The sequence below is a fragment of the Leucoraja erinacea genome, chromosome 37, assembly GCF_028641065.1.
Source record: "Leucoraja erinacea ecotype New England chromosome 37, Leri_hhj_1, whole genome shotgun sequence".
Taxonomy (NCBI): domain Eukaryota; kingdom Metazoa; phylum Chordata; class Chondrichthyes; order Rajiformes; family Rajidae; genus Leucoraja; species Leucoraja erinaceus.
Genome location: NC_073413.1, coordinates 10,619,965 through 10,646,402, shown reverse-complemented (window position 1 = coordinate 10,646,402; position 26,438 = coordinate 10,619,965). Strand labels below are relative to the sequence as shown.

Here is a 26,438-nt window from a genome sequence, read left to right as displayed (position 1 = left end):
GCAACTCTACCGCTGCACCACCATGCGGCCCCATAGAGAAATCCTCCTGGGGTTTGTTTATGAACATATTTTAATCAATCACCAATATATTGTGTGGGGGGGGGGGGGGGGGGGGGGGTAGGGGGGGGAGGAGAGTGTAAAAAGACACCAATTTCCAGCATCAGAATTGTTGTTCAAACTGGAGTGATCACCAGCCACTGAGCTGAACAAGAGTCGGTGGGCGTTTTGGTTGTGAGGAAACCTTGCCCTCTCCACAGAAAACTCCTTCAGGAGGCACCAGGGTGACCCTCAGACAGAGTTCTCGCTGGCCGAGGAGGAGATGTCGAAGTCTATGGAGCCATGGCTGACCACCAGACGCAGGTGCTTGGAGCGAGCAAAGGGAGTGAAAACACTGGGTCTTTTCTCTTGGGCCACCGAGGAGGCAAAGCAGCTGTGGGAGAGCAAGCCCTCGTCGCACTCCCCGCCCGGCGATGTTCCCAGCCCCATCGTCTCCGGAGAGCTCGCCAGGCACCTGATCCGCTTGTGGCGTGTCGAGTTCTGCCTCGAGCCGTCGGGATCCGTCCCCGCTCTCTCGCCGTCCAGCTGCTTCCGTTTGACGGCCGACCTCGGGGAGGGCCGGGCTCCTCTCCTCTGGCCGCCGCTTGCCCGCTTGTGCCGCCTGGCGCGGGAGCACGGCTGAGCGGTCCTGGCCGTGCCGCCTCCGCTCGCTGCTCCAGGATCAGGCGGACCAACCTGATGTTCAATGTTCAGCCTGGCCGCCAGCTTGCGGCTGTCGTACCAGGTGCGGGTGGCGCTCTGGCAGACCTTGGAGATGTCCTCCAGAACTACGCGGACACGCTGCAATGCCAAGCGGCTCGCGCTGTCGCCTGGGTCTTGGCCACAGTTGGGGGGAGGTGTCGGGTTGCCTCGCACTTTGTTCTCAACACTGGTGACAAGGACCATGTCCTTGCTCAGATCAATCTTCACAAAATGGGTCAAACCAAAAGATCTTCTTGGTAACATCTCCGGGCTTTGTGAGGTCCTTCTCTTTTGACCCGTCCTTTCTTTCGATCCCCGTTTCCTTCGACACCACCACCACCTCGTCCTCCTCTTTCTTCTCAAGGAGCTACCAGACACACTCTCAGGTTTAGTGGGTGAAGCAACAGGAGGCTTCACTGTGGAGAAGTTGACGTTTGCACCAGAGGCCAACCCAAAAACCTTTGAACTCTCCAAAGTGGACTTTGACTCTCTGGAGTTGGGCCCAGATGCTGGGACTCTGCCGGTGCTTGCAGGGGGGTTTAGATTGGTCACATTTGCTCGTTGCTGGGATGTTGCTAGGTTTTGACCCCATTCCGATTCTTCCCGGAATCTGCCCCCGCCTTTTGTTGCAGTGATTCCAGTCGGATGGGTCAAGTTTCCAGCCAGATTCCCGCAGTCGTACAGGTCTACTCGCAGTCCCTTCAGGACCACACCTTCGGGCACCAGGGACACTGCCGACGTTCCAGGGTCGGTTAGCCGAGCGGCAGGTGGTGACTCCGGCGTTGACGGCGGGCACCTGGGGGATGTCCCCGCCATCGGCTTCTGCAACCCAGCCTCGCCACGGCAACAGTCAGTCCTGCCCTCATTCGGCAAACACTCTGCTGGACCGGGCCGCCTCGCTGCCACCTCTGCTCTGCCAGCTGGAAAGGTCAACGGCCGCAAGGCCAGCGCTGGAGCTGCAGATGGCGACCTGGAGTGGGCGTTTTTTGACAGCTGCCTTCTCCATTTCTTCCGTTGGTTCCTTCTCGAACTCAAGGAGAGCCTTCTGGTTGAATCTGAAACCAAAACAAAACACACAAATGTGTTAGCCTTCGTCAGTCCCATCAATTGTCATCCCAAACTCAGTTCTTTTCCTTCAGCTTTGCGAGCCTTGAACTGGTTACATAGAAAACATAGAAACATAGAAAATAGGTGCAGAAATAGGCCATTCGGCCCTTCGAGCCTGCACTGCCATTCAATATGACCATGGCTGATCATCCAACTCAGTATCCCATCCCTGCCTTCTCTCCATACCCCCTGATCCCTTTAGCCACAAGGGCCACATCTAACTCCCTCTTAAATATAGCCATGAACTGCCCTCAACTACCTTCTGAGGCAGAGAATTCCACAGATTCACCACTCTCTGTGTAAAAAATGATTTTCTCATCTCAGTCCTAAAAGACTTCCCTCTTATCCTTAAACTGTGACCCCTAGTTCTGGACTTCCCCAACATTGGGAACAATCTTCCTGCATCTAGCCTGTCCAACCCCTTAAGAATTTTGTAAGTCTCTATAAGATCCCCCCTCAATCTGCTAAATTCTAGCGTGTACAAGCCGAAGTTGGTATCCCCTTGGCTGTATTTCCACCGCTTAGAGATCAATTAAGTTGGCGATAATTGACTAGGTGTCTGATCGAGGGAGGAGTTCATGATTTCCACTCGTGCACAATCAAAAAGGGGACGCCCCAAAGTAATGCCCGCTGTCTTACAACCTATTATGTTAACACCAAGTCAGGGTGGCACAGTGGTGCAGAGGTAGAGTTGCTGCCTCACGGCGCCAGAGACCCGGGTTCCATCCTGACCCACGGGTGCTGTCTGTACGGAGTTTGCTCCAGTTTCCTCCCACACTCCAAAGACATGCAGGTTTGTAGGTTAAATTGGATTTGGTAAAATTCTAAAGTCCCGAGCGTTTTACGTGAGTGATTTATGTGTTCTTGAAATAACGCGCCAATTTAACTAATACCAAAACCTAAATTATGCACTGTATTTATGAAATAACATGCTCAAATGTTCACCTTTTTAAATATATATGTTTAATTGACGTGTTTTTGAACGACGTGCTGCTATTCAGGAACATTAGCCCCATGTGAAAGGCTGGGTGCCCCTAGCTTGTTTTGAAAAGCCTGCAGTATATTTAGAGAACGGGCTCTTTAACCTGTATCTGTACACTGAAGATGGTTTGATTGGAACATGTATTGTCTTTCCGCTGACTGGATAGCACGCAACAAGAAAGCTTTTCACTGAACCTCGGCACACGTGATAATAAACTAAACTAAACTGAGACCTCTGGAACACAGAATTTACCAACTGAGGTGTAAATACATTTCTTCTCATTTCAGTCCCTTATTGAGAAAAGTGCCCCCTAGATCTGGAATCTCAGCTCAATGAAATGGAGGTAGCAACAGCGGAGGTTGAAAACCCTGGAAGAAGTTGGATGGACGAGCTAAGGTGAGCCATTAAACTTTCTTCATTGTGAATACTATTCGCAAGTTCGTGATGAGTTTTAACCTGATCAACAGACTGAGAATCCATTTGGATGTTTCACCAGCCATTTCCACCCAGAGTCATAGACTCAGGGAGTGACACAGTGTGGAAACAGGCCCTTCGGCCCAACTTGATGTATTCAAGAGAGAGTTAGATATAGCTTGTGGTGCTAGCGAGCGGTCCTGGACATCGGGCCGCCCGTAGCTGCAACTGCGGAGGGCACGGGGAGGCCCTGACCACGGGGAACAATGGAGGAAGAGACCGACTTTGGTGCCTTCCCACACAGTGGGAAACTTTGATTCTGCTGTGTGGGGATGTTTTATGTCAAACCCTATAGTGTGGTGTGTCCCTTATTTTTATTGTATGGCTGTATGGGAATTTCATTTCACTGTGCCATCTGGCACGTGATGAATAAATCTATCTTGTATCTTGTATCTTGTAATGGAATCAAGGGATATGGGGAGAAAGCAGGAACGGGGAACTGGTTGTGGATGATCAGCCATGATCATATTGAATGGCGATGGTGCTGGCTCGAAGGGCCGAATGAATGGCCTACTCCTGCTCCTATTTTCTATGTTTCTAACTTGCCCGCACCGGCCAACATGTCTCAACAACAACAGAACCTGCCAAGCCCCAGCAGTAGCCGCATACAGCGGTGATATTACTCACCCTGCCACATTGCCCTATCCACCGTTTTCTGGCAACGGGAAGCACGTGTTGCCATCAACCATCTTCCTTTGCTTTTCTCTTTCATTCGACTCAGGCGACTGTCCGTCTCTCTTAGTCTGTAATTGCAGAGAGCATCCATTTCAACATCTCGGTTCTTCATCCTGAAGGCTCCTTCACCTCTCCTGGAAGAATTTAAAGATCAACTCTTTTTTTGTTGTTGTTCATGATACGAACAGCGAAATAACAAATCTTCATTAATGGAGTTAATGGAGTTCATTAATTTCTTGCCACTGGCTACTTTGTGAGTCTTTGCAAAGCTGCCGGTACCTGTACTGAACTACCACAGAGGCTTGCTGAGCCATTTAAAAGTCACCTTCACTGTTGTGGGCCTGTGGTCAGGCGTAAGTAAATCAGACCAGCCATGGATGGTGGAGTTTCTCCGCAAAAGGACAAAAGTGAACATGATGGATTTTAAACAACTCAGTCATTTCTAATCAACCGTTCTCAGATGCTGCCTCACCCGCTCAGTTTCTCCAGCATTTTTATCTACCTTCAGTCAATTCCAATGGTCACCATTACCAAGACCAGTACTTAATTGCAGATTTGTTGAATTTTTGAATGTGTTTTTTTTCTATCTGTGATGGTGGGTTTTCAGTTCAATTGACCAGGCCTCTGGATACGAGCCCAATCATTTAATTACACCAACTGTTGAACTCAATGTTGACTGAGGCCATTGACTTGTCTCCGACTCACTTCACCTGAAGTTTGCAATGTGGTGCCTCAACCCCTACACTACCTTCCCCCATATTAGGTCTGGGAGTGATCTGATCTCTCACCTCTCACACGTGTAGCATTCGCACAGCTCGTTGTTTTCACCAAAAAAGCTGTTGCCGTAGTAGCAGGTGATTTCGTCTCCAGGCTCAGTCTCGCGAAGGACTTTGACGCATGCACGGCCACCCTCCGTTGGAACAAACTGCGTGAGTAAAACACAAGAGGAATGCATTTACAGGAGGCCAGTTGTGCCATGATACAGTGTGGAACAACAGACCACAACATCACACTTGCAATCAGAGTGAAACAGCGTGGAAACAGGCCCTTCGGCCCAACTTGCCCACACCAGCCAACATGCCCCAGCTACGCTAGTCCCACCTGCGTGCATTTGGCCCATATCCCTCCAAACTGTCCTATCCATGTACCTGTCTAACTGTTTGTTAAACGTTGGGATAATCCCAGCCTCGACTATTTCCTCTGGCAGCTTGTTCCATACACCTACCACCCTTTGTGTGGAAAAAGTTACCCCTCAGATTCCTATTAAATCTTTTCCCCTTCATCATCAACCTATGACCTCTGGTCCTCGATTCCCCTACTCTGCGCAAGAGACTCTGTGCATCTACCCGATCTATTCCTCTCATGAATTTATACACGATCCTCAATGCTGCAGTTTTCTATGCACAGTAATCCTATCTCTAGCATTCCTGAACCCTTCACCCCTCTCTCTTCACTTTAGATGCTTCTTAAAACCAATCTCCAACCAAACCTATGATCAACAGTCCCAATGTCTGCTGGTGTGGCTTGGTGTCGTATTTTGATTGCTAATGCTGATGTGAATTGGGCGGCTATGTTAAAGCCGCTGTACAAATGCACGTCATTGCTACTGTGAGGAAGAATGAACACGCCATTTTCCCCACAGAAAGGGAAGGGTTTGACCCAGATCGGTTGGGACAACACCCATTTTCTGTTCCTAATTTTCCCCAAAGACAGCAAGCACGGTAAATACCCAAGTACTTGGTTTTGGTTGGTGACAAATGCTGACGAGCAGAACACTGGCGAACATTTACGCCCAAATGAGAAGGCAGACTTATTCTCCCCATGATGTATCAAGTCTCCAAGTACAACACCAAGATATCAAAACGATGGATTCTTTTGAACTTGAAATCTGTTAAGATTCATAAACTAGCTGATACATTTCATAGTAGGAAAAGCAGACTGTAAAGGGCCTGTCCCACGACGATTTTTTCGGCGACTGCCGGCATCACTGACTGGCGTATCATTTTGCGGCGTGATGGCGTGTCGACGCGCGGTGTTTTTTCAAGTGTCGCAACATTTGTTTTGTCGCCGCTGAATTTTGAAATGTTCAAAATCTTTTGGCGACACTGACATGGCACCGGCAGTTGTCAAAAAAAATCGCCAAGTGGGACAGGCCCTTAAAATTTACAGTCAATACAAATTGAGGAATTGTTTTCCTTGTATGGTACCAAGGAGGAGACAGATACAAAAGGCTGGAGTAACTGAGCAGGTCAGGCAGCATCTCTGCAGAAAAGGTAATATGTGATGTTTCGGGTCAGAAAGTTCCTTCAGACTTCAGCTGTTACTGTCTTGGTTGCACAAGGGACTACGGCTTTGGTTTTGTTTTCCACTAATCTTGCTTTTTTTTTGTGGAACTTTTATTATTAATTATGCTTTGTATTGAGTACTGTATTTACAGACCTGTTAAGCTACTGCAAGTAAGAATTTCATTGTTCCATCTTGGTACATACAACAAATAAACACTTGACTAATACACTACAATTTGACTAATGTGATCGAGATCTCTTACCTTACAGTTTGGTCTGCAGTCTTCAGGACATGGAGAGAAAAGAAGAATACCATTATTACGTTTATTTAATTGTGCTTTTTCTTAAAATTGAAATGTAGCCATTTGAGCTGTGGCCTCCATGAGAATTTGTGCTGCAGGGCACTGTCACACAGCAGTAAGGTTAATGGAGCAGCAACCAAAGTTCAGGACCGTTGCTTTTTAGTTTAATTTATTGTCACGTGTACCAAAGTATAGTGAAGAGGTCTTCTTGCGTGCTAGCCAGTCAGCAGACAGATAATACCTGATTACGATCAGGCCATTTACAGTGTATAGCTACATGATAAGAGAATAATGTTTAGTGCAAGGTAAAGACAGCAAAGTTCGATCAAGTCACATTACTTATCTACAGAGATGCTGCCTGTCCTGCTGAGTTACTCCAGCAGAACTGCCCATAGATACATGTTAAGGGAATAACGTTTGAGTTTAGTTTATTGTCATGTGTACCGAGGTACAGTGAAAAGCTTTTGTGTGTTATCCAGTCAGCAGAAATCAATGCATGATTACAGTCGAGCCATCCACATTGTATAGATACATGAGAAAGGGACTAATGTGAATAACGTTTAGTGCAAGGTATAGCCAGCACAGTTTGATCAAAGATAGTCCAAGGGTCACCAAAGAGGTAGATAGTAGTTCAGCACTGCTTTCTGGTTGTGGTAGGATGATTCAGTTGCCGCATAACAGCTTGCATGTCCAGGATTACATGTTTGAATCTCATTATGTGTAAGAAGGAACTGCAGACGCCGGTTTAAACCGAAGATAGACATTAAAAGCTGGAGTAACTCAGCGGGACAGGCCACATCTCTGGAGGGAAAGAATGGGTGACGTTTCGGGACGAGACACGATGGCAGCTGGAATATTTAAATTCAAGTAATTCAATAAATTTGGGATCAAACCTCAACTCAGTAACTATAACCATGAAACTGCCAGGTCGTCGTAAAAACCCATCTGGTCGACTAATTCTTGCAGAAATGAAAATCTGCCATCCGTTCTCATCAGGCTGCAAATTCACCATCGTTAATGCCCGCCACTCAGTGCAATTAATGCTGGCATTACCAGCAACGCCCCTATTCCATGAATGGATACATAAAGATATATTTACAGTGACCTTCGCACGTACTCGCGCACTTTAACATCCACCGAGGATCGTAACAGCAAGAAAACTATTTTAATTTAACGACGCCCTCACTTGTGTGCAGTTAATGCCAACATTGCTAGCAACACCCAATTCCGTGAGTGAATAAATAAAGATGTTTTTACGGTGACCTTCGTACGCCGGCACGGTTTAATATCCATCTGGGATCATAACCGCAAGAGAACCATTATAACTCAGCTAAGATTGGCTCAGAACAGTGTTGGCTATAAAATCGACTGCTGGTTCAAGGGTTTTTGCTAGAATAAGCCCACACAATGGAAGGCAGATGAATCGTGCATAGGAAGGAACTGCAGATGCTGGTTTACACCGAAGATAGACACAAAAAGCTGGAGTAACTCAACCGGATGGGCAGCATCTCTGGAGAGAAGGGATGGGTGACTTTTCGGGTCGAGACCCTTCTTCAGACTCTATTTCCTTCTACAGTCTGAAGAAGGGTCTCAACCACGAAACATCACCCATTCCTTCTCACTAGAGATGCTGCCTGTCCAGCTGAGTCACTCCCGCTTTTTGTATCTACCTGCAATGTATATATTCTTCTTCTTCTTCTTCTTGCTTATGGCGTGCACAGCCTAAAGTTGTAGGACAACTTGTTCTATTTGATCTTATTTGATTGTGCACACCGGGTGGATTGCATTTGTCGAAACAGGGCGGACCACGTGAAGGTTGCAATCTCCCACCCCTATATGTTCTTGAAGCGTGCGATTGTACAAAGAGAATTGAAAGATTATTTGCAACAATGGCACAGTCTCGCTGATAGTTTTCCTTCACTGTTACAGAAGGGCCAAGTGTGGACGTACCGTGGTTGATGAAGGACGCAGGCCCCAGCCACAGCTGAGCACATTTCTTTCGGGTCGAGTACATTACGCTGAAGTCGTTCTCCCCTGGGCGCAAGAGGGACTCCTCCTCCTCGGAGAGCTCCGCCAAGCAGCCGACAAGCAGCTCGATCTTATCATTCTCCTTCCTGTTGAGCAGGAGCAAAGAACGTCGATTAAACTGACGAGGAAAGGAGAAAGGCGCGACTGTTGCATGGAAGTGAAGCAAAACGAACTGGACAATATCAATGTGTAGGAAGGATGCTGGTTTATACCGTAGACACAAAGTGCCGGAGTAACTCAGCGGGTCTGGCAGCATCTCTGGAGAAAAAGGATGGGTCGGAACTCTTCTTCAGACTTTTTCTCCAGAGATGCTGCCAGACCTGCTGAGTTACTCCGGCACTTTGTGTCTCGAACAATATCAATATGATGGTGGAATCTTGAGTATAAAACGATGTGCTGGCCCCTTACTAGGTTTAGGGTTATTATTACCATGTGTTAGAAGGAGATAGAAATGATCAGTGCAGGGTTGGGAAACACTCTATGGTTGGAGGCTGTGAAGGGGAAATTGCCAGAGATGAGGGAGATAGAAATGGGCAGTACGAGGTTTAGTTTAGAGATACAGCGCGGAAACAGGTCATTCGGCCCACCGTGTCCACACCGACAGACGATCCCACACACTAACACTATCCTACACATACTGAGGACAATTTACTTATACCAAGCCTACAAAACTCTGCTTCTTTGGAGTGTGGGAGGAAACTGAAGGTCTCGGAAAAAAAAAGATGTGGTCATGGGGATAACGTACAAACTCCGTACAGACAGCACCCGTGGTCAGGATCGAACCCAGGTCTCTGGCGTTGTAAGGCAGCAACTTTACAGCTGTGCCACTGTGCAGCCCACGGTCGGGGAACGATAAAAGGATGAAGAAACAAAGAAGGATCCTGACCCAAAATGTCGCCAATGTATGTTCTTCAGAGTTGCTGCCTGATCCGCTGAGTTACTCCAGCGCCACAAGATGACATGATTATCACATTACTCTGGCTGGAACCTTGTCTGAAGTGAAAGGCCATGTCACTACTCACTCAGATCACATGAAAGGCAAGGAAACATACCACTTTCTCAAGGACACAATCTTGGCTCCGTTAGATTCTGAAGAATATCGATTACACGGGAGGATTTCAAAGCCACTTATAGGCAGGAATATTCGAAGGTAGCGGAAAACCTAAATTAGAGACAAAATTCCAAACATTTTCCATATAAACAAATGACTGAAAGAGAATCCTTGGAGTATATTTAACTTACACATGTGCCTGCCTGCATGTTTGCTTATTTTTACTACATGTATATTTTTGCATATACAGAGCATATTAAGTAGATGACAAAATTAAAGGTACGTTACTTAAAAGTACAAATTCTACTTGAATAATTTGCAAAATAATTTCTTTGAAATAGGCAATATCAATTGTTCCAATCAACTGCCCCCCACATTGGTACTTATTTTAAAGATGGGACTGTTACAAGTGGTTTGCGTGTCACAGGCTGGTGAAATAAGAGAAGATATTAATGAAGTGACATGTAACTGATGCCTGACCAATGAATCTGTTTGTTTAGTAAGGAATAGACTAGGATCTGGTAATGTTACTTTCTCGACATGCAGTTATAAATGGCCACTTGGATATTGAGCGCATTATTGTTGCCAGTGCTTACGGAATCTACAGTACATTGCTTCATTATGGAGAGCAAATGCGGGAATAAAATAAAACCATTCAGAAGAGCTGTACTTTGGGTAAATAAGCTGCAGCCCCGTGGTTTATGTCTGTTTCTTCAAGTTGTAGAAAACACAAATCAGTACATAGGCGTGTCGCACAAACTCTCCCCGAAAGCTTAGCAGGGGAGAGTTGAACTGAGGCACACACATGCCCCGAGGCGATGGCAGAGGCCTCACAGGCAGCCTTAGAACTCCCTGGCAAGGGTGGAACATGACTGGGGGGGAGCATTAAAACCAACAGAGGAGCATTCCTGATTGTTCACAACGTATGACAAAGTGGAAGTGTGGACACTGATGAGGACGCCAAGGAGCATATTTTGTTTAGTTTAGAGTCATGGTGTTACAGTGTGGAAACAGGCCCTTCGGCCCAACATGTCCCAGCTACACTAGTCCCACCTGCCCGTGTTTAGTCCCTCACAACCAGTCCTATCCATGTACCCGTCCAACTGTTTCTTAAACGTTGGGATAGTCCTTGCTTCAACTACCTCCTCTGGCAGCACGTTCCATACACCCACCACCCTTTGTGTGAAAAAGTCACACATATTCTTATTAAATCTTTTCCGCCTTCACCTTAAACCTATGTCCTCTGGTCCTCGATTCCCCTACTATGGGCAAGACATTCTGTGCATCTCTGCGATCTATTCCTCTCATGATTTTACACACCTCTATAAGATCACCCCTCATCTTCCTGCGGTCTACGGAATGGAGTCCCAGCCTACTCAACCTCTCCCTGTAGCTCAGACCCTCTTGCCTTGGCAAGAGGGTCTGAGCTCTGTACCCTCTGTACCCTTTCCAGCTTGACAGTTTAGCAACAGATCCTTCAGTCCATGGTGCCCACTCTGCCCACCTATCACCTTTTCACGCTGGTTCTATGTTATCCCACTTTGCCATCCACTCCTTACACACTTGGGGCAATTTACAGAGGTAAATTAGCCTACACGCCTGCACGTCTTTGGGATGTGGGAGGAAACCGAAGCACCTGGGCGAAACCCACATGGTCAAAGGGAAAACGTGCAAACTCCACATAGGCAGCACCAGAAGTCAGGATCAAACCTGGGCCCCTGGCGCTGTGAGACAGCAGCTCTACCCTCTACACCGCTCCTTTGTTGCAATGATTCCCACAGCTGGACTGGACTCGGGCAGAAAGGCTGGAATGTCAATCAGGTATTTATGGAGCTGTAGGAAGCATGGCAACTCTTTTAAGAAAGGTGGAGAGAAGAAATAAAGATTTGCTCGCTCACTCACCTGAGATTTGAATATTTCTTCTTCGAGAGGTGTCTTGTGTAGGAAGTAATGCCAGGCCCAGTCGCCCAGCGTCAGCGCCCGATACACAGTCTCCAAGTCTTGAGACTGAAGAAACCTTTGAAGAATATCCCTGAGGTATTGGTGTCTCCTTACAACAGGTCGATGGCTAGAGTTAAATAAAACACACAGCGTCATTGGGAGTTTCGGGTTGCTTCAGTCCCAAACGGGAGAGTAGAGTCAAGAGAGAATCAAGAGTTTCTAAGTGCCACTGTACCAAAAACAGGACAATTAAATGAAAGGGAGAAAACAAATAAGAAGACCTTTGCAGATCAGATACTAAAACATACAAAGTCAGCAATCAGCCGTAAAACTCCTTTGCACAATAGCTTCCACCATCTGGATTTTGCCAAGAACACTACATGAAGATTACAGTGCAGCACAGCGAATAGGTCCGCTGCCTCACGCCAACAGAGACGCAGGTTCAATCCTGACCTCGGGTGCTGTCTGTGTGTGGAGTTTGCACGTTCTCCACGTAACGGCAAGGGTTTCCTCCAGGTGCACCAGTTTCCTCCCACATCCAAAAGGCATGCTGGCCTCTGTGAAGATGCCCAGAGAGTGTGGGGAGTGGATGAGAAAGTGGGATAACATGGAAACTAATGTGAATGGGTGATCAATGCTTGGCCAATGCTCGGTGGGCTGAAGGTTCTGTTTCCATGCTGTATCTCTAAACTAATTAGTAAGTGGTGAATGCAAAAGGGCATTTTAGCTATTATAAATCTTAATGTTAGGGTGGTGGCCATGTCGTAAAAGTGTTGGGATCAATGGAGTAAGGAAAGGTTACGTATTATAATAAGCATATGGAATCCCTTGCTTTCTTTCAGACAGTATTACAAGGGGTAAGGTAGCACACTCATCAAGGAGTAGGAATGAGTAGGAATGATCAAGGCTTAGCTGGTGCAATCAGTTCAAGGAACAGAACATACAACAGCACAGCACAGGAACAGGCGCTTCATCCCACAATGTCTGTGTCGAACATGATGCCAAGGTAGACTAATCTCATCTGCCTGCACGTGATCCACATCCATCCATCCATTCCCTCCACCTGTCAAAGGGCGGATGAGCTTCTAGCGAGCCAACGGCCATCCACACTTCAGTAGAAGTTGCGATCGCTGTCGTACATGGCATTGTAAGGCACCGTACCCGTTGATGTTTTCAACAATGATGGTGATGATGATGTTGAGAAAGGCTCAGAATGGAGGGATCCTGCCCTGGGGCAGCTCAGAGGTGGAGGATAGCAGGATAGAAGCAGCAACCTGCTCTATGCTCACCTGATGTTCATCTTGTGGGTTTGAAACCCCAGGTAAGGATCCAGTACGAGGCTTGTAGCAAGATCATCATACTCGCATAAGTCTCTAGCTGTTACACGTTTGGATTCCATGTCCTGCAATCACCATACTAGCGTTTACAGGATTTAAAAAGAAAGAACGCATTAGAATGAACAATGCACAAAGTAACAATTTTTAGTTTAGTTTAGTTTATTGTCACGTGTACCAAGTGTACAATGAAAAGCTTTTGTTGCGTGCTAACCAGTCAGTGGAAAGACAATACATGATTACAATCGAGCCGTCCACAGTGTACAGATACACGATAAGGGAATAACGTTTAGTGCAAGAAAAAGTCCAGTAAAGTCCGATTAAAGATAGTCCGACGGGTCTCCAATGAGGTATATAGTAGCCCAGGACCACTCTCCGGCTGTTGATAGAATGGTTCAGTTGTCTGATAACAGCTGGGAATGTTAACTTGCTACAGCTGTGATGACGTGTTGAGCCGGCGCAGTGGTTGGGTTGCTGCCATAATACGCCAGAGAACCGGGTTAGTTCCTGACCTATGGAGTTTGTACGTTCTCCCTGTGACCGCGTGGGTTTTCTCCGGGATCTCCGGTTTTCTCCCACGTGCCAAAGATGTACAGTTTGGCGTATGGGGTTCGCTGGTCATCACAGACTCAGTGAGCCAAAGGGCCTGTTTCTACGCTGTATCTCTGAACTAAACTAAAAGATAGCCAACAATAAATGTGAGAAGATTTCTTGATTCCTTATTTTAAAACAGCATCCTAGATTGTGTAGTGCACAATGACCCACAATGATTTCAAAACATTTCAGCCAACTTAGGCCAGATAATAGTAAGGTTTCGTAGTCTTATTCTTGGGTTAAGGAGGGCGTGGTGCTTCAGTTCCAGTTCTTGCCTCATTACTGTGTGAACTAGTTTTGGTAAACTTCACTGAATGAGCCTCAGAGCCAGATTAGGGTTAGTTGTGAAGCTCCAAGCGATCATTGAGCTGATCCAAATATCAAAACACAAACATAAAGAATTGTAGATCAAAGAACTGCAGATGCTGGTTAATACACAAAAAGGACACAAAAAGTGCTGGAGTGACTCAGAAGGGTAGGCAGTATATCTGGAGCACATGGATAGGTGATCTATCGGGTGGGGACCATTTCTTCCTGTCGGGTTTTCACCATCTTGCCCTGACCTCCCCTTTTCCAATGCAAAATGGTCAGTCCTCAGCAGAAGCCTTACCTTTGTACCCGACACCCACTTCTGAGACCACCTTATGATCTCTTCTACTGTCGACTCTGTCTCCAGGCCCTTCTCTTTGGAATGAAATCCTCGCCTCCTAGAAGGAGGAAGGGTCCCAACCTGAAAGTCACCTATCCATAATGTTCTCCAGAGATGCTGCTTAACCAGCTGAGTTACTCCAGCACCATGTGTCCTTTTGTGCACATGAATAATTGTGCTGCCATTTATCTCACTCCATAAGACAACCCACCTCACTACCTCTCCTCTCCCCTTCCCATCCCACTTCTCTTCGCACCCCTACTCACTCCATCCCTCTCCCCTTCCCGCGTACCCTCCTCTCTTCCCCTCCTCTTCCCTTCCCTCCACCTTCCATCTTCCCCATCCTAGTCCACCGCCTCTCCATTTCCCACGCAACCCTACCACACTCATGCCCAACCACGTTACCCCATCACCTTCCCCACTCCTCTTTCCCACCCTCCCCCCACCCCTCATAGCAGGAGAGAGAGGGCGAGGGAGGAAGAAGTGAATGAGAGAGGGAGGGAGGGGGAGGGAGAGAGAGAGGGGGAGAGAAGGAGTGAAAGAGAGGAGTGGGGGAGTGAAGGAGAGAATGAGGGGTGAATTGAGGGGGGGGAGAGAGGGGGGAATGAGGGGGAGGAGGATGATGGGAGGGGGAGAATGACGGGGTGAATGAGGGGGAGAGTGAGGGGGCAGTGAAGAGGGGGGGGGGAGAATGAGGGGGAGAGAGGGGGGTGAATGAGGGGGGAATGAATGGGGGGGGTGAGGGGGTGAAGGGGGGAATGGGGAGAGGGGGTGAATGCGAATGGGGAGGGGGTGAATGAGGGGGGGAATGAGGGGGGTGAATGAGGGGGATGAGTGGGGGAGGAGGGAAAGAGGGGGGAGAATGAGGGGAGAATGAGGGGGTGAATGAGGGGTGTGAGAATGAGAATGAGGGGGGTGAATGAGGGGGGGGGGAATGAGGGGGGAGGGGGAAGGAGTGGGAGGAGGGGGTGGATGAGTGGGAGAATGAGGGGGTGAATGAGGGGGAAAGAATGAGAATGGGGGGTGAATGAGGGGGAGAGTGAGGGGAGTTGAATGAGGGGGTGAATGAGGGGGAGAGTGAGGGGGTTGATTGAGGGGGTAAATGAGGGGGTGAATGAGGGGGTGAATGAGATGGAGAGAGTGAGGGGTTGATTGAGGGGGTAGATGAGGGGGAGAGTGAGGGGTTGATTGAGGGGGTAAATGGGGGGGTGAATGAGGGGGTGAATGAGGGGGAGAATGAGAATGAGGGGGCGGAATGGGAAGGAGGGGGGAGAGGGAGAAATGAGGGGGGTGAGTGAGGGGTTGAATTAGGGGGTGAATGAGGGGGGGAGAATGAGGGGGGTGAAGAGGGGATGAGGGGGAGAGTGAGGGGGAGAGTGAGGGGAGTGAGGAGGGGGGTGAGTGAGGGGGAGAGTGAGGGGGAGGGGTGTGGGGGGAGAGTGAGGGGGTGAGTGAGGAGGGGAATGAGGGGGGGAGTGGGGGGTGAATGAGGGAGGAGAGTGAGGGGGAGATGAGGGGGTGAGAGGGGAGAGGAGGGGGGAGAAGTGAGGGGGTGAATGAGGGGGAGGGACTGAAGGAAGAAGGGGGGGGGAGGAGGGGTGAATGGAGGGGGTGAATGAGGGGGGTGAATGAGGGGGAGAAATGAATGGGGGGGGAAATGAGAATGAGGGGGAGAGAAGAGGGGGGAATGAATGGGATGAAGGGGGAAATGAGAGAGGGGGTGAATGGGGGGGGAATGGGAATGAGGGGGAATGGGGGGAGATGGGGGGGGGTGAATGGGGGGGGGTGAATGAGGGGAGGGAGAATGGGAAAGAGGGGGTGAATGGGGGGGAGAGGGAGGGGGAATGAGGGGGAGATGGAGAGGGGGGGAATGAGGGGGAGGGGGGAATGAGGGGGGAGAATGAGGGGGGAAAAGTGGGGAGAGTGGGAGATTGGGGAAGTGAATGAGGGGGGGAGAATGAGGGGGGGAGAGAAGGGGGAGAGTGAGGGGGTGAATGAGGGGGTGAATGAATGGGGGGAATGAGGAATGAGGGGGGAATGAGGGGAAGGAATGAGGGGGGAGAGTGAGGGGTGAATGAGGGGGAGAATGAGGGGGAGCATCAAGGGGTGACTGAGGGGTGAATGAGGAATGGAGGGGTGAAATGAGGGGGGAAATGAGGGGGGGAATGAGGGGGAGAATGAGGGGGAAGGGGGGGTGACTGATGGGGTGAATGAGAATGAGGGGGGGAAGGGAGGGGGAGAATGAGGGAGGGGGGAATGAGGGGGGGGGGGAGGGGGTAAATGAGGGGGAGCATCAGGGGGGGGAGGGGGAGGGGGAGAATGAGGGGGTGAATGGGGAGGGAGGTGAATGAATGAGGGGGGAGCATCAGGGGGAGAATGAGGGGGAGATTGAGGGGGTGAATGAGGGGTGAATGAGGGGGGTGAATGAGGGGGTGAATGGGGGGGTGAATGAGGGGGAGAATGAGGGGGGAGGGGGAGATTGGGGTGAGAATGAGGGGGGGAGGGGGTGGAATGAGGGGGAGAAAAGATGAGAATGAGGGGGGGATGAGGGGAGGAGAAGAGAATGAGAGGGGGGAATGGGGGGAGAATGAGGGGAGTGGGGAGGGGGGAGGGATGAAGGGGGGGGGGAGGAGGGAGATGAGGGGGGATGATGAGGGGAGGAGGAGGGGGGTGAATGGGGGGGGGGAGAGAATGGGGGGAGAATGAGGGGGGTGAATGGGGAGAGAGGGGGGGGGAATGAGGGGGGGAAGAGGGAGAGAATGAGGGGGGGGATGAGGGGGGGAGTGGGGGGGGAGGAGAGATGAGTGAGGAGGTGAATGAGGGGGTGAATGAGGGGGTGAAAAAGATGGGGGGGGGAATGGGGGGGGTGATGATTGAGGGAGGGAGATTGAGGGGGGATGGAGGGTGTGAATGAGGGGGAGGGGAGAAGGGGGAGGGGGAGGGGGAGAATGAGGAAAGGGGGAGGAGAATGGGGAGAGAATGAGGAAGAGGGGGGAGGGAGGGGGGGAATGAGGGGGGAGAGAGATGAGGGGGGGGAGAATGAGGGGGAGAATGGAGGGGGAGAAGGGGGGGAGAGGGGGATGAATGGGGGGGGGGGGGGAATGAGGGGGGAGAGATGAGAATGAGGGGGGGAAGTAGGGGGAGAAGGGGGGGGGGGAGAGGAGGGGGGGAATGGAGGGGGAGAATGAGGGGAGGGGGGGAGGGGGGAGATGAGGGGGGGAATGAGAATGAGGGGGAGAGGGGGGTGAGATGGGGAGATGGATGGGGGGGGATGGAGGGGAGAATGGAGGGGGGAGGGGGGGGGGGGTGGGGATGGGGTGAATGAGAAGATGGGGGGGTGAGAGGGAGGGGGAGAAAGAGGGGGTGAATGAGGGGATGGCATGGGGGGGGGTTGGGGGGGGGAGGATCAGGGGGGGGGGAGGGGAGAATGAGGGGGGAGGGTGAGGGGAGGGGGGGGTGAATGAGGGGGAGGGGGGGGGAGATGGGGGGGGGGGAGAGGGGGAGATGAAGGGGGGAATGGGGGGGGAGGAGGGGGTGAATGAGGGGGGGGAGGGAGGGGGTGAATGAGGGGGGGAATGAGGGGGAGAATGAGGGGGAGAATGGGATTGGGGAGGGGTGAGAATGAGGGAGGGGGGGGATGGAGGGGGAGGGAGAATGAGGGGAGGGGGGGGAATGAGGGGGAGAATGGGGATGAGGGGGGGGGGGAGGGGGGAGAGGAGAGGAGAGGAGGTGAGGGGAGCGGGGTGGAGAGGGGGGGGGGGTAAAAGGGGAGTAGGGGGGGGGGGGGAGGGGGGGGGGGAGGGGGTGAATGAGGGGGAGAATCAGGGGGGGAGGGGGGAGGGGGGGAATGGGGGGAGGAGGAGGGGGGGAGGAGGGGGAGGGGGGGAGAGGGGGTGATGGGGGGGGGGAGGGGGGGAAGTGGGGGGGGGGAGTGATGGAGGAGAGGGGAGGAAGGGAGGGGGGGGTGAATGAGGGGGGGGGGAATGAGATGGAGGGGGGGGGATGAGGGGGGGAGATGAGGGGAAGAGAGGGGGTGATGGAGGGGTGTGAATGAGGGGGAGGGGAGGGGAGGGGAGGGGGGGGGGAGGAGATGAGAATGGGGGGATGGGGAGATGAGGGTGAGAATGAGAATGAGGGGGTGAATGAGGAGGGGAGAAGGGGAGGGGGTGAATGAGGATGAGGGGGAGGGGAGGGGGAGATTGAGGGGGGAGAGGGGTGGGGGAGAATGAGGGGGAGGGAGAGAGGGGGGGGGGGAGGGGGTGAGGGGAGGGGGAGAGGGAGGGGAAGAATGAGGGGGTGAATGGGAATGAGGGGGGGAATGAGGGGAGGGAATGAGAATGAGGGGGGGAATGAGGGGGGGGAGGGGGGGGAGTGAGGGGGGGAAGAAAGAGAGAGGGAGGGGGTGAATGAGGGGGGAGAGGGGAGGGGGAGAGGGGGAGGGATTGAATGGGTGTGGGAATGAGAGGGGGAGAGGGGAGGAGGAGGGGGGGGGGGGGATTGAGGGGGAGAGGGGAGGGGGAGAGTGGGGAGTGATGATGGGAGAGGGGAGGGGGGGAATGAGATTGAGGGGGAGAATGAGGGTTGAGGGGGGGAAGGAGGGGGGGGGAATGGGAGAGGGGGAGATGGGAGAATGAGGGGGGTGAATGAGGGGAGGGGGAGAGGGAGGGGGAGAATGAGGGGGGAATGGAGAATGAGGGGGAGAATGGGAGGGGGGGTGAATGGGGGGGAGAATGAGGGGGGGGAGAGGGGGTGAATGAGAATGGGGGGGGGTGAATGAGGGGGAGATTGAGGGGGAGAGGGAGGGGGGGGGAATGGGGGGGAGAAGAATGGAGAATGAGGGGGACTGAATGAGAATGGGAGGGGGAAATGAGGGGAGGGGGGAATGAGGGGGAGGGGGGTGAGATGAGATGAGGGGAGGAGAGGGGAGAATGAGAATGAGGGGGGAAATGAGGAGGGGGGAGGGGTGAATGAGAGGGGGGAGAATGAGGGGGGAGGAATGATGGGGTGAATGAGAATGAGGGGGTGATGAAGGAGGGGGTGAATGAGGGGGTGAAGAGGGGGTGAATGAGGGGTTGAATGAGGGGAGAAGAATAAGGGGGTGAATGAGGGGGGAAAGGGGGGGAATGAGGGGGGAGATTGAGGGGGGGGGGAGGGGGTGAATGAGGGGTGGCATCAGGGGGGGGAGGGGGAGCATCAGGGGGTGACTGAGGCGGAGAATGGGGGGGAGGGGAATGAATGAGGGGGGAGGCATCAGGGGGGTAAATGGGGAGCATCAGGGGGTGACTGAGGGGGAGAATGAGGGGGGGGGTGAATGAGGGGTGGCATCAGGGGGGAAATGGGGAGCATCAGGGGGAGAGATGGAGAGAGGGGGAGAATGAGGGGGGGAAAGAAGGGAGGGGTAGCATCCGGGAGAAGGGGTGAATGAGTGGAGGGGGTGAATGGGGAGAGTGAGGGGTTGAATGAGGGGGAGAGTGAGAATAAGGGGGGGGGGATGAGGGGGGTGAATGAGAGGGGGGAGGAGGGGGAGAGGAGGGGGTGAATGAGATTGAGGGTGAGAATGAGATTGAGGGGGTGAATGGGAATGAGGGGGAGATTGAGGGGTTGAATGAGGGGGTGAATGAGGGGGTGAATGAGGGGGGTGAATGAGGGGGGTGAATGTGAATGAGGGGGTGAATGAGGGGGTGAATGAGGGGGAGAGATGAGGGGGGGAATGAGAATGAGGGGGTGAATGAGGGGGAGAATGAGGGGGAGAGTGAGGGTGAGGGGGTGAATGAGGGGGTGAATGAGGGGGAGAATGAGGGGGTGAATGAGAATGAGAATGAGGGGCAGACCCCCAGGTCTGTGCAGCCGGACATTCCCACTCAGGTATTAAACAAAGGACAGGGGCGTGCACTCCAGTCTCAGCCACTGAATCGCTTTTATTTTAATACCTCCCACCCCTCCGCCTGGCACTGTTACCGGTGCAACGTTAATTAAACCATATAACTCTCTAGATGAAACTTACCGCCGGCGCGCTTACCTTTAAACGGCGGAGACAATCCCGGGTCCACGCGTCACACAAACCCGCTGCCCGGCCATTCCCCGCCCTCCCCCCGCTCGTCCATTGGTCCGGATCCGCGCATTACGTCACCATTCCGTATTCCGATTGGCCGCCCCTCCCCGTCGATCAGCGTCCGTTTCCGCTCGGCAGCAGGTTAGGGTGTGGCGGAAGTGGAGGCCGCACTGAAGCCTGCCTTGCGTTGCTAGGCGACTTTCTCACCCACCCCCAGACCAATATAAAATATCACCTGGGTTTTTTTTTGTTGTAAAGAATAACTTTAAATTCGAGCTTCATTGCAATCACCAAACACTACAATGACGGAGGCTGAAGGGTTTGGACACAAAACATTCCCTGGCCATTCCCCTCCACAGATGCTGACTGACCCAATGAGTTCCTCCAGCACTTTGTGTTTTGCCCAGTATCCCAGCATCTGCAGTTCCCTGTGTCCCTAAAATTTCTGATTGCATTTGGAAATTATTATCTTTATGGCCTAACTTGGAAATGAACTGTAGTCACTTGAAACAACTTCATCAAACAAATTGCAATTGAGTTTTAAGTCAGAAGATCCAAAACTTTGGCTGACCATTCCCACCACAGATGCTGCCTGACCCTCCGATGTTGGGTTCCTCCAGCACTTTGTGTTTTGCTCAACATTCCAGCATCTGCAGTTCCTACAGTCTCCAATTAACATTTAGACTCTTAGCAACAAACACAAGATGCTTATTGCATAAAAATAATTTGGACATTGAGATATCTGAAAACATATGGATTTTAACAGGGTTTGTAATCAGAGTACAAATGATGGTCCAGATCCATAACATCAAAAAACTACATATTTTATCGTTCAATGGTGCTTTTAATGAGTAAAGTGTAAACACAGAGATTTTTTTCCCCTTACAAACAGTCCAGTAGAGTATTGCCATACCTCTGATCCCTGATTAGCAAATGTACAGAAATAGTTTACTGAGCCCTCATGCAAGAGGTACCATGTTCTGGTGCCATTTTCAAGGTATACGCTCTAGTTCTTATGGGTGGTGCCTGTTCCGGGCAAGCCCCAGGCTGCTGCGGGTCTCCAGCGATCTTCTTCCTTGGTCCCTCTCCTCGACTGTCCATCTTTGTTCTCCGGGGTTGCCTCCTGCAGCCAACCACGAAGGCGTGGTTGGCCAGTACTCTCTCCTAAACATCCTAGAACACTTTGACAGCACTGGGCCTCTACACACCGGAGTTTAGTAGGTTGAAGGGAGGACCTCATTGAAACTTACAGAATAATGAAAGGCATAGATAGTGTGGATGTGGAAATGGTGTTTCCACTGTTGGGAGAGTCTAGGACCAGAGGGCATAGCCTCAGAATTAAAGGACACTCTTTTGGAAAGGAGGTGAGGAGGAACTTCTTTAGTTAGAGGGTAGTAAATCTATGAACTCATTGGCACAGAAGGCTGTGGAGGCCAAGTCAGTGGATATTTTTAAGGCAGAGATAGACAAATTCTTGACGAGAACGGATGTCAAGTGTTATGGGGAGAAGGCAGGAAAATGGGATTAGGAGGCAAGGATCAGCCATGATTGAATGGCGCTGTAGACTCGATGGGCCAAATGGCCTAATTCTGCTCTTATAACTTGTGAAGGTGAACACTTCATGGGTGTCAGTGGATGACATATTGGTACACTTGCCCCTGCACAAATCCATCCCAGTTCCATCGATCACCTGCCATTCTCTGTCCCACTCCCCCAGCCCAACCCCATATCGTTCTGTAGTGTACTGAAATTGTTTCCTCTCCCCTGACGCAAGGACTCAACCTGAAACGTTAGCTAACACCTCTTGTCTTCAAAGATAAAACCACAAAGTGCTGAAACAGACATTGTGGGCCGAAGGGCCTGTTCCTGTGTCGTATAGTTCTATGGTCTATGTGCACCATGGAGGTGAAACTGGAAACTAACATTGATCTTTACGAACAGCATATAATCTTAGCAAACATTCCTGGAAAAAGGCAGCATCTCTGAAGAGAATGAATGGGTGAAGTTTCGGGTCGAGACCCTTTCTTCAGACTGAGAGTCAGGGGAGAGGGAAACTTCTCTCCAGAGATGTTGCCTGTCCCGCTGAGTTACTCCAGCTTTTGGTGTCTCCAGTTCACCTCTCCTTAGACTCTCAGCCTGAAGAAGGGTCTCGGCCCGAAACGTCACCCATTCCTTCCCTCGAGTGAAGCCGCCAGTTCGGCTGAGTTACTTCAACATTTTGCGTCTATCTTCGGTGTAACCCAGCGTCTGCAGTTCCTTCATATACATTATTAGAAAGAGGATGTCAGAATAATGGGAACCTCCTGGGCCTGTGGTCACTCTCATCGTCATCTCAACTGTATGCAGTGCTGGACAAGTCAAGAAAAATGTACAGGTACTGTCATCCTGAAATTTAAAAGAAGGAAGTACAAAAGTTAGTCAATTAAGCAAATTGCAAAAAAAGGGTGTTTTTTCCCTTGTCGTGCAACTAAAGGTTATGGGGTCATCTTTTTGTCCCTTTTGAAAATAGGTCAAAGTTTGTTCGAAACGCCCGGGATGCAGCACAAAATAAATACCCTGTGAAAATCTCTCAGAAATCCGTTTGCGAATTTGCAACCTTCTTTCCCAGTCATAGTTCCGTACCGGGAGTCTCACAGGGTAAGTCTCTTTTAGTTTAAAAAAATATTTTTTTAGTGTTTGAGATACAGCGTGGAAACAGGCCCTGAGGCCTACCGAGTCCGCGCCAACCAGCGATCACCCCGTACACTATTTCTATCCTACACGCTACTAACAACTTACATGAGCCAATTAACATACAGACCTTTGAAGTGCTTGGCTTTGAAGTATGGGAGGAAACCGGAGCACCCGGAGAAAACTCATTGGGTCACGAGGAGAACGTACAAACTCCGTACAGACATCACCATACACAGTGAGGAAGGGGAGTTAAAATGGCTAGTGACCAGACCGTGGTGGGATCATAGGTTCTAATGTCTGTGAGGTTGGAAGAGGGAGTACAAGAGACATCAACTCGTTCATCGAAGATAGGCACAAAATGCTGGAGTAACTCAGCGGGACAGACAGCATCTTTGGAGAGAAGGAATGGGTGACGTTTTGGGTCGAGACCCTTCTTCAGACTCTGGGCTGAATAGTCTGACATAAACTAAAAAACTCACCGTCGTTCAGTCCGCCTTAACCCACCTGATCTCCCGGTTGCCAAACACTTTAACTCCCCCTCCCATTCCCACATTGGCCTTTCGGTCCTGGGCCTCGTCCACTGTCCCAGCACAAATTGGAGGAACAGCACCTCATATTTCGTTTGGGCAGCTCACAACCCAGTGGTATGAACATTGACATCTCTAACTTCAAGTAGCCCTGCCCTGCATCTCCTCTCTCTCCGTCCCTCCCCCACCCAAGTTGCATCAGCTTCTCGTTCTCACCTAGCAAACAGCCAACAATGGCCTATTTCTTTTATCATTGGGTTTTTTTTGCATCCATTTTTTCCCATTCATTTGTTCTACATCTCTCGTCTAAATCAGCGCCTATATCTCTTGTTTCCCTTTCCCGTGACTCTCAGTCTGAAGAACGGCCTCGACCCGAAACGTCGCCCATTCCTTCTCTCCAGAGATGCCGCCTGTCCCGCTGAGTTACCCCAGCATTTAGCGTCTACCTTCGGTTTAAACCGGCTTCTGCAATCCTTTCCTACTCAACATGTCCATTGCTCTCCCCCGAATTTAGCTCCACCCCAGGTAAGGAGGACCCCTTGTCGCCTGCTTCAATGCTGCCCGCCTTCAAGCAGGCAGTTTGCCAGCAGCCACCATACAAGGAAGTGGTGCATACAGGAGGCAGGAGTGCCCAACACATGCTGCCCCCATGCATCTGGTAAGAACGGCCACTTATAACAATCTTTATTGTGTCTGAAGATGTGTCTCGACCCAAAACGTCGCCCATTCCTTCTCTCCAGAGTTGCTGCCTGTCCTGCAGAGTTATTCCAGCTTTATGTGTCTATAGCAATCCTTATTGTTAAAATATATAGACACAAAGAGCTGGAGTTGACCTGAAGGGCCGAGCGGCCAAATTCTGCTCTTATCACTTATGATGACAACCAACCAAGTCACCTCTGGGTGCCTGCTCTACCACCCACCAAATGGAGCTCAGGGCCTGGCAGACATTGACGTAGAGACAACAACCTGGCTGCTCAACACCCGGCTTGTGATCTAACTATTCCTTTGGTTTATGTTTCATTCGCAAGAAGAACAAGATCACTTATGATCCGTGTCGGAAGGAACTGCAGATGCTGGTTTAAACCGAAGACAGACACAAAAATCTGGAGTAACTCAGCGGGTCAGGCAGCATCACTGGAGAGAAGGAACAGGTGATGTTTCGGGTCGAGACCCTTCTTCAGACTGAGAATCAGGGGGGAGACGGAAACTAGAGTTTTGAAAATGTCTCGACCCGAAACGTGATCCGTTCCTTTTCTCCAGAGAGGCTGCCTGACCTGCTGAGTTAGTCCAGCATTGAAACCAACATTTACTTCCTACACAAATTCATTGCCACAGACATTGGGCATTTCTAAAGCGGAGCTTGACTGGTTCATGTTTAAGGGCATCAGATTTTACGGGGAGGAGGCAGGAGAATGGGGTTGAGAGGGAAAGACAGATCTGTCAGTCTCCAGTTAAAACCAGCATCTGCAGTCCCTCACTATAGATTTTTAGGTTAATTGGCTTCAGTAGACAATAGACAATAGGTGCAGGAGTAGGCCATTCGGCCCTTCCAGCCAGCACCGCCATTCAAAGTGATCATGGCTGATCATCCCCAATCAATACCCCGTTCCTGCCTTCTCCCCATATCCCCTGACTCCGCTATCTTTAAGAGCCCTATCTAGCTCTCTCATGAAAGCATCCAGAGAACTGTCCTCTGAGGCAGAGAATTCCACAGACTCACCACTCTCTGTGTGAAAAAGTGTTTCCTCGTCTCCGTTCTACATGGCTTACCCCTTATTCTTAAACAGTGGTCCCCTGGTTCTGGACTCCCCCAACATCGGGAACGTTGTTTCCTGCCTCTAGTAAAAAAATTGTAAATTGTCCCTCGTGTGTAGGATAGTTATAGCGTATGGGTCGGCACGGACCTGGTGGGCCGAAGGGCCTGTTTCTGCACTTTATCTCTAAGGTCTAAAGAGACAGACAAGGTTTATATTTAATACCCGATCTGACCATCAGTACCTCTAACAGTGCAGAACTCCCTTAGTGCTGGACAGTGAAAATCAGCCTGGTGTATCCAGGTGCTGGACTTGAACTCACTACCTCAAGATTCAAGATTCAAGAGAGTTTATTGTCATGGGGCATGTGCAACAACTGGATAATCCATAGATTTTAGAATTTAGATTACCCGCAGTCACAACTTTCCCCTTGCTAATCTTTTAAGAGCTGTCAACGTTAGCCAGGGGTCTAGCAAAGAGCGTTCACATCGGGACCCTGTATCCACCAATCTTTCAACCACCACACCCAAGAAGCGACAAGACAGACGTCATTGTACGCAGATGCCGAGAAGTGAGTTTAGCTCTGGCTGAACAACTTCTAATCTTGCGTGTGGACTCGATAAGAACGTTATCCACCTGATTAGACGCTGCCAATTTAACACCTTGAGTGAGACCTATTAGTTCTGGGAAACTTAGACCACTTCCCAACAATTCTCCCATTCAGAGATGACCTCTGGAGTAACTCAGCGGGACTGAAGGTGTACACAAAATGCCGGAGAAACTCAGCGGGTGAGGCAGCATCTATGGAGAAAAGTAAATGGGTGATGTATCGGGGCGAGACCCTTCTTCAGACTTCAGTCTGAAAAATCAAAGATAGACACAAACTGCTGGAGTAACTCAGTGGGATAGGCGGCATCTATGGAGAGAAGGAATGGGTGACGTTTCGGGGAGAGACCCTTCTTCAGACTACATGCCGTACATTTGTTACAGAGATAGGTTGAATAAGTTAGGTCTTTATTCTCTGGAGCGCAGAAGGTTAAGGGGGGACTTGATAGAGGTCTTTAAAATGATGAGAGGGATAGACAGAGTTGATGTGGACCAGCTTTTCCCTTTGAGAATAGGGAAGATTCAAACAAGAGGACATGACTTCAGAATTAAGGGACAGATATTTAGAGGTAATATGAGGGAGTACTTCTTTACTCAGAGAGTGGTAGCGGTGTGGAATGAGCTTCCAGTGGAAGTGGTGGAGGCAGGTTCATTGGTATCATTTAA

The 26,438-nt window shown here is 50.4% G+C and overlaps 1 protein-coding gene across 2 annotated transcripts; it reads right to left on the bottom strand.

The window, feature by feature from the left end:
• Positions 1–109: 109 nt before the first annotated feature.
• Positions 110–20,253, bottom strand: LOC129713956 (uncharacterized). Of its 2 annotated transcripts, none has more exons than XM_055663373.1 (9): positions 20,180–20,253; positions 12,873–12,999; positions 11,545–11,710; positions 9,644–9,753; positions 8,514–8,677; positions 6,525–6,544; positions 4,765–4,901; positions 3,929–4,110; positions 110–1,793 (listed from the first exon to the last, which is right to left on the bottom strand). In XM_055663373.1, the coding sequence occupies exons 2-9, from the start codon at positions 12,980–12,982 to the stop codon at positions 289–291; spliced, it is 2,394 nt and encodes a 797-aa protein (XP_055519348.1). In that variant the 5' UTR covers positions 12,983–12,999; positions 20,180–20,253; the 3' UTR covers positions 110–288. The 2 variants fall into 2 exon arrangements, with proteins under 2 accessions (XP_055519348.1, XP_055519350.1); XM_055663375.1 differs by having other exon boundaries at positions 3,929–4,044.
• Positions 20,254–26,438: the final 6,185 nt, after the last annotated feature.

What these genes read in the sequence shown, in the direction of transcription:
- LOC129713956 (XM_055663373.1), bottom strand. Translation starts at nt 12,982, where the DNA reads ATGGAATCCAAACGTGTAACAGCTAGAGACTTATGCGAGTATGATGAT. An exon ending in AAGAAATATTCAAATCTCAG is followed by an intron (nt 9,754 to 11,544) that starts GTGAGTGAGCGA and finishes TCTCTAATTTAG; the next exon opens with GTTTTCCGCTACCTTCGAAT. An exon ending in TGCGTCCTTCATCAACCACG is followed by an intron (nt 6,545 to 8,513) that starts GTACGTCCACAC and finishes CATGTCCTGAAG; the next exon opens with ACTGCAGACCAAACTGTAAG.